At 42.8% G+C, this 14038-nt stretch overlaps 3 protein-coding genes across 7 annotated transcripts in view; 2 read left to right on the forward strand and 1 right to left on the reverse strand.

The window, feature by feature from the left end:
* Window positions 1-6835, forward strand: YIPF1 (Yip1 domain family member 1). Of its 4 annotated transcripts, none has more exons than XM_049809246.1 (10): window positions 1-91; window positions 275-349; window positions 1042-1205; window positions 1907-1987; window positions 2092-2179; window positions 2311-2427; window positions 3491-3657; window positions 4283-4465; window positions 5455-5549; window positions 6565-6835. In XM_049809246.1, the coding sequence occupies exons 2-9, from the start codon at window positions 319-321 to the stop codon at window positions 5542-5544; spliced, it is 921 nt and encodes a 306-aa protein (XP_049665203.1). In that variant the 5' UTR covers window positions 1-91; window positions 275-318; the 3' UTR covers window positions 5545-5549; window positions 6565-6835. The 4 variants fall into 4 exon arrangements, with proteins under 4 accessions (XP_049665203.1, XP_049665205.1, XP_049665204.1 ...); XM_049809248.1 differs by having other exon boundaries at window positions 1072-1205; XM_049809247.1 differs by lacking the exon at window positions 1-91 and having other exon boundaries at window positions 172-349; window positions 1072-1205.
* Window positions 5919-14038, reverse strand: part of LOC126041562 (translation initiation factor IF-2-like) — a 26545-nt gene continuing 18425 nt past the window's right edge. Inside the window, exons 2-3 of the mRNA XM_049807423.1 lie at window positions 6976-7929; window positions 5919-6168 (exon numbers count right to left, since the gene is read on the reverse strand). Of these exons, the coding sequence (XP_049663380.1) occupies window positions 5939-6168; window positions 6976-7929 (1184 nt within the window). The 3' untranslated portion in view covers window positions 5919-5938. The remainder of the gene's footprint in view (window positions 6169-6975; window positions 7930-14038) is intronic.
* The window catches only part of NDC1 (NDC1 transmembrane nucleoporin), a 17225-nt gene continuing 10528 nt past the window's right edge, over window positions 7342-14038 (forward strand). The window contains exons 1-8 of one of the 2 annotated variants that reach the window (XM_049809180.1): window positions 7342-7459; window positions 7571-7691; window positions 8671-8772; window positions 9125-9299; window positions 9798-9936; window positions 11293-11401; window positions 12691-12742; window positions 13362-13494. In XM_049809180.1, coding sequence (XP_049665137.1) covers window positions 7418-7459; window positions 7571-7691; window positions 8671-8772; window positions 9125-9299; window positions 9798-9936; window positions 11293-11401; window positions 12691-12742; window positions 13362-13494 — 873 coding nt within the window. In that variant the 5' untranslated portion in view covers window positions 7342-7417. The remainder of the gene's footprint in view (window positions 7460-7570; window positions 7692-8670; window positions 8773-9124; window positions 9300-9797; window positions 9937-11292; window positions 11402-12690; window positions 12743-13361; window positions 13495-14038) is intronic. The other variant, XM_049809181.1, reaches the window with a different exon arrangement.

A 14038-nucleotide genomic window follows, 5' to 3' on the forward strand; every position in this document is an offset into this window, starting at 1 on the left:
TGCTGATTGGCTGTCGCTGAGCAGCGCCTGCTGCCCCTTTAAGGGAGCGAAGCGGCCGCTGCCGGGAGCGGTTGGGCTGCGGAGCCCGGAGGTGCGGGGGCTGCCCCGCTCCCGCAGCGGGGCCGGGGCGACCGCTGGGCGGCCCGGGGCGGCGAGGGGGGACGTGGGACTGTGGGGTGGGTGGCACGGGCGGCCTGGGGCAGCGTCAGGGGAGGCGAGCGGCGGCCGGGCCGGGCACGGCCGGGAGGGGGTCAGCGCGGGGTCTGTCTTTCAGGAGGGTCGAGGCCTCGGGGAGCTGTTCCTCAACCGAGCGGATGAATGGCGACGGTGGATGACCTCAAATTCCAAGGTAAAGGCGGCTGTCGCAGGTGTGAAGGTGGGGTTTGGGGCCCAGCTGATGGAGGGGTCGGAGGTTTGGAAGCAGGGCTGAGCTTGCTCCGAATAAAAGCTTCCGTGAAGGTTTGCGAGTGGCGTCAGGAATACCTCCGGTTTTCTGAGGTGAATTTGTGCCGGTGGTGAGCGAAGAAATGTAACCGGTGTTGACCGAAATCCTTTATGGCGGAAAGTGAAAGCTGAAACCGGGCAGAGCGTTCTCTCATTGGAATGGACTGTAGTTTCAGGCTTCCATAATTTTTGATTAATAATGTTATGTCTGAAAAAACCCTAATTTTTGGAGAAGATTAAAATTACCCATTTTTACAGCCTTTTCAGAGAGGTAGCTTCCCCCTGCCCTTGCAGAGACCTGCTGGTCCTCAGGTTGGGGCTGGTCGTGGGAAGGAAAGGCAGGCTTCAGTGGTGCTACTTTATCATAATGCAGGCAGATTAGCAGGAAAGACAGCCTCACGCTTTATTAACTAAGTAAATGTTCAGCTTGATCTGTGTCAGTTTGGGCTTTAATAAACGGATCATATTTGATGTGCCTAAGCTAGAGATGTATCCTTTCTTGGGCTGTGTAGGGGTCTTAAGGTAGTTTTTTGAGCCACGAGAACAAAAATTTTGGTAGCTTGATCATCACCTGTCTTGTAATGTACTTATTTGCAGAATTTGACGATGCAGCTAATTTGCTTGCAGCAAATCCCGACGCTACCACAATAAGCATCGATGAGCCCGTTGAAATCCCCAAGAATCAGCACGGCCGTCTGCAGGAGCCAGGGAGAGAAGAAGATGATGAATTACTGGGGACCGATGACTCCGATAAAACAGAGGTACGCTTTTACACCTACAGTGCCTCCGTTGGCACGTATACAAATGGTGCTGACAACACTGAGATCTTTCTAGAGGACACCAGGGATTCATGCTGGGTGACTTAAAACTCTGCTTCTCCCCTGTCACGGGTTACTTTCTTGATAGCAGAGTTGGCAGAAGCAAATGTGCATTGACTCTTCAGCTGTTGTGGTTTGCAGCCTAGGAAATTGTACTGAAACGGTGGTGATTTAAGCTGAGCATATATGCCAGGAGATGAGCACGGCAGTAGCTGAAAACTCAGCACTGTGCTTGTTTCTGTTGGTTCTGCTGTGGGTTTGGTGACTCTGGCAGGAGAGCAGGAAACTTGGAAACGTGCAGGGCTTGCTTGAAGGGTTCAGCTAATGCAGCCGTCAGTGATGGCAAGGGAACTTGTGATGCTGATGAAGGCATGTGTTGTAAATGATGTGGCAGAAGGTAGTGTGAGGCTGCTTTTTAGGACCTCAGGCCACTATCCTGCTTGCAGGGAGATAAGCAACTAGCTGCTGCTAACAAATATTAGAGGGGGGAAAGGGAAACCATTAAATAATTCATAGTAAGTGCCACCCTGTTAAGTTTGGTTTCTGTCTGGGTACAGAAATCACATAACTATTGTGTAAATGAACTAGTAATGCATAAATTGCATGCTTGTAACATTTTCCATGTTGCCTTTGCCACCGTACAGCTGCTTGCAGGACAGAAGAAAAGTGCCCCTTTCTGGACATTTGAGTACTATCAGACGTTCTTCGATGTGGACACGTACCAGGTTAATACTCCACTCTGGAGAACTGTTGTCTGAACTATGCCTTATCCAGACATTGAGGTTCTCTCCTTCTTGCATTATTTAGTCAGACAAATATGTTTTCATAGGTCCTGGACAGAATCAAAGGTTCAGTTTTCCCCGTACCAGGGAAGAACTTCGTAAGGCTGTATATCCGCAGCAATCCCGACCTTTACGGTAGGTACGAGGTGTGAGAAGTTCTCTTCTGTGCTAAATGTTTTGAGTTTGTATTTCTTTTTACTTGCTAACCTTAAAAAAAAACAAGAGGGCAGAGGAGTTGCTATTGAACTTGTTTGTTTCCTTTTAAGGTCCCTTTTGGATATGTGCCACGCTTGTCTTTACCATTGCTGTTAGTGGCAATCTCTCGAATTTCTTCATTCATCTGGGCAAACCAACCTACCACTATGTGCCCGAGTTCAGAAAAGGTTTGTAAGTAGTCGATATGGTCCTGAGTTCGGGAGTTTGGTTTTTTGGTTAGTTTTTTTCCAATGTGCTAATGAAGTAGTATAAAACCAGGTCACAGCTTTGATTTAGCAGAGTCTTTTGATTGCTCTCTCTAAATTTTGAGAGATGTGAAACGAGTCGTTAAAGTGGGCTGTACCTGGCAGAACACTACTCCTCCAGAGCATAAAGTAATTATGGGGTTTCAGTAGAGCAAGCAGGAGTAATTAGAGCAGTTATTTTTCTAGCCTTAGTGAATGCCCCCTTGTACAGAGAGGGAAAGCCCAGCAGTGGCCACTGTGGTGCTTTTGTAGATGCCTTTCTGGATCCATGGCCTCCTAGGAACCTGCAGGCCTCAGACAGAAAATGACTGAATTAGCGGATTACTCATATTGCCTACTGAGGGCTGGAAGTTCTTACCTTCTGGCAAACTTGAGAATAAGCAAAAGATGCTCAATTGATATGTGGCCCAGAGAGCTCACTGTGAGGAGCCAATTGTCTACACCTGTCCCTGTAGTTTGAAGGAGACTGCTGTCCCTGCAGAGGAACATGGCTTCTGTTCGTTTCCAAAATCCACAGCGTACTTGGAAGAACACTGCCACTTGGGAGTCCAGTCACTTGAATAATTTCAGATTTGGCACTTGTGCCTGTGTTCTCTTTCATTTTTTTCAGCATGTCTTCATTCTGTTCTCATTTTTAGTAGCTGTTAGTAGCCAAATTTCTATTTTTAACTAAGTTTTTATTTCCTCCACGGCTTTTCCTTTCACACTGAAACTGACAGCATTTTGTACCCAGGTGTAATAAAGAAATTGAAAATATCGAGAATACTTTCTGGAGTTTTTACTTTTAAACTAACTTGAAGTACTGGCAAAGTAGTGGGTGTAAACTGGATGTAAATGCAAAGTTCTCAGTTTATCAATAATTCAAACTTCTTTTTTTGAAAGTAACTTCAAAGGTAGCTTTCTAGTTTTTAGGCTAAATGCTTCTACATGTTTGATTCTGGCTGGTATTCTAAGTAGAACATTAAACCTTTTGTCATATTTCCAGTGTCCATAGCAGCAACAACGATTTATGCGTACGCTTGGCTCGTTCCCCTTGCTCTCTGGGGATTCCTGATGTGGAGGAACAGTAAAGTTATGAACATTGTCTCCTACTCATTCCTGGAGATAGTGTGTGTATATGGCTACTCCCTCTTCATTTACATTCCCACAGCGGTACGTATGGCCTAAAGAGTGCACCTCTATTACATGCCCCGAGAAAAGGTACTGGTTTGGAAAATTTGCCATTTCTTATAATATTGTTCATATTAGTCAAAATTTGGGGACTGGGTAAATCATTTGCTCCTTTTGCTTCATTAGAATAAAGCTTTTTATTGAAGGTTGTCTAGTGTAAAGATGTCTTGTGGGTCCTGGAGAAGCCCAGGACAGGTCATTTCCCCAGAGCTAGCAAATCCAAGCAAGGGTGCTGCTGGCGAGCCTGGAAGGCAGCCTGAGGCAACTTCAGGAATCGGGATGTGTGTGTCCCCAGGTACAGACATGGGTGTGCAGGATGGCGATGCCGATGGCTCCGAGGACAAGTTTCCGGGGCAGGGACTCTGGCAAGGGGCAGGCCTTGGAGGGAGTGCCATAACTCAGCGGACACGCTCTTGTTGTGTCTGGGAGTAAAGCTCATCGCTGCTGTTATTCTTTTCCTCAAATAACAGAGACATATCAGATAAGGCATGAGTTAATTTGTGCACAAATTGGCTGGAAGCGATGAAGTGTCACAGAACAATGCGTTAAATAAATGAATCCCTGTTTCACACAGTCTCTCTAATAGTCATTTTCCTCCTTTTTACAGATTTTATGGATCATTCCACAAAAAGTGGTGCGCTGGGTCCTAGTGATGTTCTCCCTGTGCCTTTCGGGGTCTGTTTTGGTGATGACCTTTTGGCCCGCTGTCCGAGATGACAACCGGAGGATTGCACTGGCGACCGTGGGGACCATTGTTCTGCTTCATGCCCTGCTGGCTGTCGGCTGTTTGGTATGACACTGCCTTTCCCTTTCTCTAATCTGTTATTTCCTGGGACTGGCAACATGTTACAGTGCAGAGAAGGAGTAGTTGGCTGGTTGCTGAAAAATCTTTTTTACTAAAGAAAGAAATAGTACTTCCCGAAAAAAAACTCCAAGGTGAAAGTTCCAGTTATTTCAAACATAGCAAAAATTGATGCCAATCTGACTTTGACAGTGCTAGCAACAAACTCGATAATAAATATGTCTTCAGCACAAAACCACTCACAGGACAGTCTTAAATCTATCTGGAATTCATCATAGTATCAGCAAAGCATTAATCTTTATTGTATCCAGTCGCAGCATATTCCAATGAGTACTACGCTTAGTTAATCCTTTAAAATGATTAAATGTTCAATATATAGCATGTGCTTATGAGTTTGATGTATGAAAACATAAACATGCTAGAACTTACTAAAATATCAGCATTATGAAAACAGAAAACCCTAATGCTACTGAAACACATAACGATGAGTACTTAAATTATTTGTTGTCTCTTGCAGTAGAATGCTATCATCCAGGCTTCAGTTCTGTTCTCCCCTAGCTTCCAGAATAGATAGATTTGGTTCCCCGCAGCTTAGTGTGCAGGGAAGCGAAGGCAAAACACAACTCTTGTGTTAGCAGGACATTTGCAGCTAACTCCGGCGGTGCTCCTGACACTGGAGACTGCCTGGAGCTTCACCAGTTAAACCAGCAAACAGTCAAATAAATATCTGCAATCCAATACTTTCCAGTACAAGTCTTTTTTCAAAGGCCTTAGCTGCTAACTGTTATATTTAAAAGTATAGTTTGGAGCACCATTTTAGTTGACCTTTTCTCATCTGATAAGAACAGATCCAAATTTGCCATTTCAATGCTGTGTTTGTACCTTGTGAACGGTGGGTGTGGAAAGAAAGAGTTGGGATGAGGCAGAACCATTTGTTTCTCTCTAAACAGTCTTGTTTCTCCTCTGTAATAATGTAGGCATACTTTTTTGATGCCCCTGAACTGGATTTTCCTGCACCTATTATCCCTGCTCACAATGGAACAACAGTAATAACAAAGAGTCAGTAAGTAAGGTAAGAATCCAATCTAAACTTTCTTCTGTAATCATCACAGACATCTTGAAACTTCTCCCCATTACTATAGTTGAGTGCGAAAGGGTTTAACAGACTAATTTTGCCAAATGGCGCCTACATATAAATACCATTTATTAACTTTTCTTCCAGCTGTAAGTTTTAAGTATAGCCATAAAAACGTAAAAGACTCTGAGGAACAGACATCTTATCTTTCTTTTCTTTGAGGTTTACTCTTGGCGAAGAAACACACATTTAAATAATCTATTTGGTCCCATAGGTTGTTTCAAAGATGTTTCTTTTCCCTCAATCCCTTGCAAAATCTCAAAAGTGTTTCTTAGAATTTGTACCGCACAAGTAAAACTTAAGCAATAAACTGTTACGCTCCTATTTTACTTTCCATTTAATGTTAAATGTAAATCTACATGTTTTTTCCCCTTGACACTTGTGACAATGTTTTTCAGAGCAGCAGCTCTGTGTATGGGGACGTTGGTGTAGTCTCTGAGCAGGGCTGACTCGGAGCCTGAGCCATCCCTATGGACCGCATTCCTTGTGTGGGATGGTTTGAGGTTTTGCTTCCTGGTAGCTGGGAGTGCTGCCAACAGCAGATGACATTTGAATTCTGTTGGAGAGATGAGACATGGAGCAGGTCTGGGAAAAGGCTAATAGACATGCAGAGGCCAGCCTCCGCAAGTACACCAGCCACGAGTGTGTATGTGGAAACTGGAGTGTTTACTGACTAGAAGCTACATTAGATTAAAAAAAAACCCAAAAAAACCCACCCAAATATACTTAGCAAAAATGGTCATAAAAAATGACCAGCTGTGACACAATCTAATCACGCAGATCAATTGTAGAAGCTTTCCTCCTGCAAAATCAGTTTATCATCCCAGGTGCCTATTAAGATTCAATATGATAGTAATGAATTTTAGTATTTAGATAGAAATGTGTGCCTTATTGTGTCCTCTGGTGCCTGTGAGGAGCTGTAATATTAATGGGAGTTATTTGTCTCTTTCAGATTACAATGCCCGTTTCTCCATCTGTACAGTAATTTTATTTTAGGTTATTTTTTCACTGAAGACCATGGGAAGCGCAAGAACAGGGGCCGTTTTCTGTAAAGGACAGTGATGTCCCACAGACACACAGACATCTCCATGCTCCCTGGAGACCGACTGGTTCCACAAGGAGAGCACACCGTTGCTCCTAATCCTTTACAGTTTTTCTTTTTTTAAAATTCTACCTACGCTCACCACGCTGTTTTGCCTCCGAATAAAGCGTTCTGAAGGCGATTTGCATTTTGTGCGTGGAAATAACCAACCCAGTACTCCTCCCCCAGAGCTGTCGAGAGGGTTTAGCAAGAGGTGCGAAGGTGGGGCGGAGGCGAAACAGCATTTTGCCCTCTGTGCTGTGGAACGCCCTCGAGGCTCACCCACGCAGCGCTTTCGGTACCAGATGCCACCTCCCCCGCTGCTCTCCCGGGGCCGGCTGCCGCCTTTTCCCCTCAGCCACGCTCTCCCGTGGGGCTGCGTAACGTTTCCCCTTTTTTCCCTCGGGCCGGCGCGGACGGGTCCTGCCGAACCCCTGCCGTCGCGCAGGGACCCGGGGGAGCCGTGTTCGCGGCGGGGCAGGGCAGGGCCCCGCCTCGGTACAACGGGGCCCCCCTCAGGCCGCCATGATGGCTGCGACCGGGTCCCGTAGCCGGGAGGTCGCTTCCTACTCGGGGGAGGGGGAGAGAGGCGGGGAAAATGGATCTGCTCCCCTCTCATTGGCTGCTGACCGCCGGCGTCCGGCGGAAGTGGCGTGAGGCCGGCGGGGGCGGCAGTTGAACGGCGGAGACTTTGAACGGCGCTGAGGGCCGCCGGGCCGCCGTCATGGAGGCGGAGGCGGGCCGGCAGCGGGCCCTGCTCCGCCAGGTGAGTGCGGGGCCTGAGGGAGGGAGGGCGGGCGGCCGGCGGCGGTCCCCTGCTTCCCCGCTCCCCTGCTTCCCCGCTCCCCCGCGGCCCCTCACGCTCCGCTTTCCTCAGGTGCTGGGCTGGAGGGTGGCGGCCGCCGTCGCCTGGTCCGTGTTGCTGCTGCCCGTCTGCACCGCCGCCTTCGTCGTCCTCAGCGGCTTCGAGCCCTTCCACCCGGTGCGCTGGATCTCGAGTAGGTGCTCCGGTTGGGGCTGAGGGGGGCGGGAACGGAGAAACGCGGCCTGCAGCACGCTGGGAGGCGGAGTGGGGCTGGGAACGGGCCTGCTGGGGGGGCTCTGGGGAGAGGAGAGGGGGCCTGTCAGCGGGGCACAGGGGTGCTGCCTTCCCTTCCTCACCTCGCGTCTGCCTGCGGTTTGTAGCAGAGATTGTCTCAACGTGAGTTTCTGCGTTCCTCAGAGCCGTAATCCTCCCTAGGTACAAGGAAGAGTTGCAAGCGCACGTAAGTGTATTTTTCAGGGAAAAGTGGCGGAGCTGTCTGTCCGAAGTGCTTGGACACACTTGCCCTTTCCACCCCGTGCAGCTGCTGTTTGCATAAAGTGCTTAAGTTTCCTCTAACATTGGTGCGTTGAATGACAAGTGAAATTCCTGAAATAGCCGCTCTGCGTGGGGAGCATAACTTTCCCTCGAGTGCGCACACAGAAAATGGAGAGATGTTTAGTTGGAAGCTTGATACCTGTGATCGTTTAGCTGCCGCAGGCAGAGACACGTGATTTCTTTCCCCCTTTGGAAATACAGAAGCCCAAAAGAAAGGATCAAAAGCAATTTACTCTGTAAGGAATTGCTTACCTTTTAAGTGCGGCTGTTTGGTTGCAGCTTTTATTACGTGAAAGGAAGCTGTGTTAATTGAGCTATAGTTTAATTCACTTTGAAAGATTCTTGTCTTAAACAAAATTCTTAGTGTTCGTTTATGAGAAAACCAGTTATAAGTGTGTAAAATAGGTTCTGTGAAACTTAAGTATGCTTTTATGCAGAAATGTTGTGCAAGCTGGGCAGATCTGGTGTGAGACTATAGAGTGCCTTGAACATTACTCCACTTTATGCACTTAGTGGATTATTGTTGACTGATTCAGTGGTCTTTTCTGTTACTTCATGTGTCACTGTTGTGTTACTGCAATCTTCTGAGCAGGGTTTTTTTTTTTTTTTAATTTTAGATTCTTTCAATGATTTATATACTTCCTACGTCATCTTTTGTATCCTCCTTATGTCTGTGGTAATACTAGTAATAAGTATCTTCAACGTCGAGTTTTATGCAGGTGGGTTACGTAAATTGCTGAACTGTCTGTGATACCTGAATTAAATAGGATGACCATTTAAAGAGACTTGTATTTACATTCACTTTACTTAATGTTGGTAGATTTCCTTTGAAATTAGCATAGACAATACGCAAAGCTTATTTTTAAGTAAATCATCCCAGGTTCCTGCTTGCTTCATGGCTAAGACCCTCTTAGCTGAACCACTTCATTAATATCTTTTAGCGACTGATTCCAACTGTGGAAAGTTCTTTGGTGACAATGGTTTGGTGGGGTTTTTTTCTTTTTCTTTTTTTTTTAAATGAAGGGTTTTATCAGTAAGAAATGAAAATTAACTTTTGGCTTTTGTTTACAGTTGTGCCATCAATACCATGCTCTCGATTAGCACTAATAGGAAAAATTATTCACCCTCAGCAAGTTATCCATTCAGTTGCTCATGCTGTAATGGGAATGTTGGTTGCTTGGTGCGCTGCAGTTATGACAAAAGGGAAGTTCCAGTTTCTTGCTGTGCCCTGCACGCCTTCAGAAAGGTAATTACTTGTGTGTGTTAAAGATAAATTATGCAAAGAACTTATATTGTAAAATGTATTTACTGATGGCTTCTTTCAAACAAAAAAACCTAAAATTTTAGTACTATAAAAAATAAGCAATTATGTGTTGATATCCTTTATTAAAGAATAGGAAATACCTTCCTTTGTAAATGTTACAATGCACAGAGAAGTAACTGGGTCAGAAAAACTAAATTGCCAGGATTCTTAATGGAGAGTTGAATGATGACAAATTGGTTGTCACCTGAGCTAAGTCTTGGTCTTCTGGTTAATGTGTCATAATTCATAATTACCGGAAGCATCCTCATGCATAAATTACAGAAATAGGTGGTGGGATTCCTACTTTAGAAAAAACTTACTGAGATATCATCATATCTACTGATCAGAAAAGTAAAATCTAACTTCTGATTTGAACTTCCTAAGGCTAGAATGACTTTTTCTTTTTTGAACTCAGAATTAATTCCAAGTTTCCTGTTTTAGCCTAGATGATGCTGTTCCTCAAATGTGCCTAAATGAGCATCACCTCTTTTTTCTACTTTCTGGAGCTTTCATGGGATACAGTTATAGTCTTTTGTATCTTATTAACAATATGAATTATTTGCCATTTCCAGTCATACAGGTAAGAGGTTTAAACACCTTTGCGAAAATACATGTCTAAGTAAAACAGTGATCAAAAAAGCCTTGATAGTTTATATCTTTGAATATGGTAGTAGCAGTTGTCTGTTGGCATGCTTTCACTAATAGATGAAGCGTACACTCAGTTAGCTTTAAATGCTGGTAGTGTTCATCTTCCTCCTTTCAAATGAACACAGAAATCCAGGATGCTGTGACTATAAAACTTACACCCCTCTGATGCATGCTAAAAGCTGGCTGAGGTGGACCACTGCAGAAAGTGAAATACAGGAAAAAGACAGCATACACAAACTGAACATTAACTCCTGGAACTGACAACAAAGGTCACCTAAAGCTAAAAATCTTGAGAGTTAAAAAAAAAAAAAACCAAAAAAAACCCCCAGGCATATTATCAGTTGTAACTGGGTACCAGCTCACTTAAAGTCTAAATAGCACATTAAATCTTGCTTAAAGCTCCACATCCAAAGCTTGTTTGTGTGTAGTGCTATGGAAACTGAAATTCCATTACTTCCTCTGGAGGAGGCTCTAGCAGTTCCACAGAAATCTGTACCAGTGCGAAATGGTGAGGAGTGGCTTGTAAGACATCACCTTAAAAATATTTCTTCTGTTGCTGTAGTCTCACAGCAGCCATTTGGCAAAAGGTATCCTTAAACAAGGTTGGTTGTATTAGTGAAAAACATTTAAGTCATGACTCTTCAATTTATCAGCAAACCAAGCATCATTTTGGCAATTAAAAAAAAATTATATTGTTTGAATATTGTTAATTCTCCCTTTTTTTTTTTTTAATGCAACTTAGCCAAGTGAAACAATAAATCACTTTGGTTTCATTTGCATATAGTGTCAGATGGGTTGCTTTAGTCGTTTGGAAAGACAGAATTTGTATGCAGAATGGTGTCAGTATTACACTGGTTTCATTGCTTGGAGGATTACTGACTCTAACTCATACTTGTCTGAATTTTCCCTATATTTTAATGGAACACTTCTAATCTAAATGAAATCTAGTAGATTAAATATGCCTGCCTTGGGGGGGAGTGTGCTTATTTTGCAGTAGATAACATTCTTCTAGTTTGTTCTTCTAGAGTCAATTTACCCCATCCTCCATTTTCATACTGCTACAAGTAGGAAAAGCATGAGAACTAGAGATGATTATAAAATGGCAGAAAGAGATTGGGAGAACAAATAGTAGGTGTAACACCTGGAATTGCCTTAAACTAATTTTTTAATTCATCTAGACTTCAGGTTTTCAAGTCCTTTGTGGAGGTTTTTTTGGTGGTGGTTTTTTTACCATTTCATTGATTTGTTCTGAATGCAAAATACTAAATTATTTTTCTTTTGGTTTTAGCAATACAAGTACTTACGTTTCAGAAGATCTTTGCCTCTCCTCGTTAAACACACTTGTGTGGAATCGCTATATTTTGTTAGAAACTTCTGTGTCACATATTACTTTTTTGGTAAGGGTTCCTGAAATTCTCTTTCTCTCTCTCTCAAGTCTTACAGCCTCACAGAAGCTTGTTTAGCATATGAGAAATGTCTCTTCTCCAAAGAGATGAACACTTCCTATAAGAATTTATTATCTAGCTGATAACAATATAAGATGACAGTATTTTAAGGAGAAGGGAGTGGGGAACAATAGTTTTGTAACCTGAAGTCTGTGTTTGGTCACTGTACCAAAACATAGACTATTGTCTCTGGTGATCTCTTCTGTGCAGGAAATTTTGTTGCAGGCATCTGTGAAATAACTTGCATATAAAAGGAGCTACCAAATTCTAATCAGCTGGTGGTTCACAAGTGTATGTCTTAAAACCTGATGATTTGGGCCTCTGTTTACATACCTGTCCTGATTTGTGGCAAAAAGACTGTAAGTCTGAAAACACAGTGCAATTTTAAAAAAAAAAAAAAAAAAAAAGTTTTAGTCTGTAATTTATATTCCCTTTTTTCTTTAAATATTCCTAAATATTTTTTAATATGGATAAACATCTCCATGCCTTAGACTGCTCCTTCCATTGCCTGGTATTGAAAATACAGTGTCACAGAGCTGAACCTGACATACCAGCAGTGGGCATGACTTCGCTATATGTAATGTTGCTATATTTTCACTATTTTGGGTGTAAAAATTAGGACTTTTGCTTTATTCTCAAGTGTTCTTTATATTATTTGAAGGAAGCTGGGTATGGCTCCCTCCCATATGAAAATTAAGTTTGGTCTTTAAAACTGGTAAAAAAAATCTGTGCTGATGAAAGTGATTGCACTGGACTTGCTAAAATCAGGAAATTTTTGTGTTATGGTTGTAGTTATCCTCCTAAATGCTGTCAAAATATGCTAGAATTATTTCCACTTTATTCACATTAGGGGATAAATAAGAAGTATGGTGGTTCTATATCGGTCTCCATTAAGTCTTTAAAAGCACTCTGCTGCTGCCTGAGCTGTAGTGAAAATTAATATTAAATTACTATTAACCCCATTTTGTTAGTAAGGAAACACAAATAACTCAGTGCTGAGAAGCTAGCAATAAAAGATATGGTCTACATCTCTCAATGTATAGTTGTTGGCCTGAAGCCTTTTTTCATTCTCTTGTTTTTTTTTAAGGAATGGAAACAGATTGTTTCCTCATGCACACGTGTTACAAGCCCAGTCTCTTGTCTATACATGCATTCTATTTTTGTTGTCTTTTTGGCTTATTGTGTATGTGTTTTGCAGTGTCATAATTGTTTCAGTGGGTTGGTTTTTTTTGATCCCCTAGGTTACATCCCAAAGGTATGGATAAGTACCACAATGGATCTTCGTATAGACAGGTAGGTAGTATATTGTGCTGCAAACTTGCAGCAGCATATTGCTGACAGCTCCCTTTGCTGAAGAAGTCCAGCTTAGCAACTGGTTCTTTGTGTGTAGTAGGACTCAGTTTTTTTGCCTCCCCACGAAGAACGTGGGGAGAATTGGGTACTTCTGAAATGGATCCAAAAGGAATCAACATCCCCTTGTAGGACCCATCTTTTAGATAGTCATTAAGAAATCCTCTCTAGTTTCCTTCATGCCTGTAAGTATCTAAAATATTAGAAAGGCAAATCTCTCCAAATTTCATACATGTGCTTTATCTGCTTTTCTGTGCTTTGAGGGGCGTGTTTTCATTTTTATATGGCTACCATTTGTTTTAAAGTAGGGAAACTGAAGTCTTAATACCTTAATTGACTAAAACTGTAATAGTTATTTCATATTTCTTTTCTTTAATTTTTCTTAACTTCATTTCATCACAGTTACTGAAAAATTAAAGAAATGGTATCTCAGACATCTTTAAGAAACTGTTTTTGCAAAAACACTGCAACTTTATTCTTGCAATTATTGCTACTGTAAGAGCTTACAATAGACATCTTCCATGATAAAAATACTTATATCTTCTTCTTGTTTTATCTGTAGTAAATTGCATCCTCTTGACACTCTGACTGGCTTATTGGATCTCTCCTTGTTTTACCATGCCTGGTTATGTGGCGTATTTCTTCTGATTACCTGGTACATTGCATGGTTACTCTTCAAAATCTATGCTACAGAGGTTAGTACTTAGTGACAGTGCTAAAGGTATAACATCAGTGTTCCACAGACAGTATTTTCTTTTCAAAAGCAGTTTTACTAGGCAATAATATGTTATGAATTTCTGAATTTTCAAAGCATGCACTACAGATAATCTCTGATAACTGAACAGTTGAGAGAGGCCTGGGCGTTAACTGACCTTCCCTTTCTTTCCTTAGCAAGACAACCCTCTGCTGCTTACAAAATTAATGCTCTGTTATTTCCACCTCCTCTTCTTACTCTGTTTCCATGTCCCCCTTTTGTTCATGTTTGATGCTAAATCCGTGCAGATGCTGTTGGGGCCACCCTAAGAAAGAACCACTTTGTGCTTCACGGTGTCCGCACCGTGTTCTTTGTCATCTTTAGGTGTAGAGACCAATGAATCAGCACAGGGCCCATAGCTGTCTGACAGAGCTTACTAGCTTGGTCTCTGCATGTGTTTCCATGCAATGATTTTGTATTTGAGTCTGAAACTAGCTGAAGACTTGTGACAAACAGCTACAGGTTTCATGGGAAGATAATATCCA

Source organism: Accipiter gentilis, chromosome 8 (genome assembly GCF_929443795.1).
Source record: "Accipiter gentilis chromosome 8, bAccGen1.1, whole genome shotgun sequence".
Lineage (NCBI taxonomy): Eukaryota > Metazoa > Chordata > Aves > Accipitriformes > Accipitridae > Astur > Astur gentilis.

Coding starts and splice junctions, on each gene's coding strand:
- YIPF1 (XM_049809246.1), top strand. CDS start 319: ATGGCGACGGTGGATGACCTCAAATTCCAAG. Junction 2,428..3,490: donor TGTGCCCGAGTTCAGAAAAG/GTTTGTAAGTAG, acceptor TCATATTTCCAG/TGTCCATAGCAGCAACAACG. Junction 4,466..5,454: donor TGCTGGCTGTCGGCTGTTTG/GTATGACACTGC, acceptor GTAATAATGTAG/GCATACTTTTTTGATGCCCC.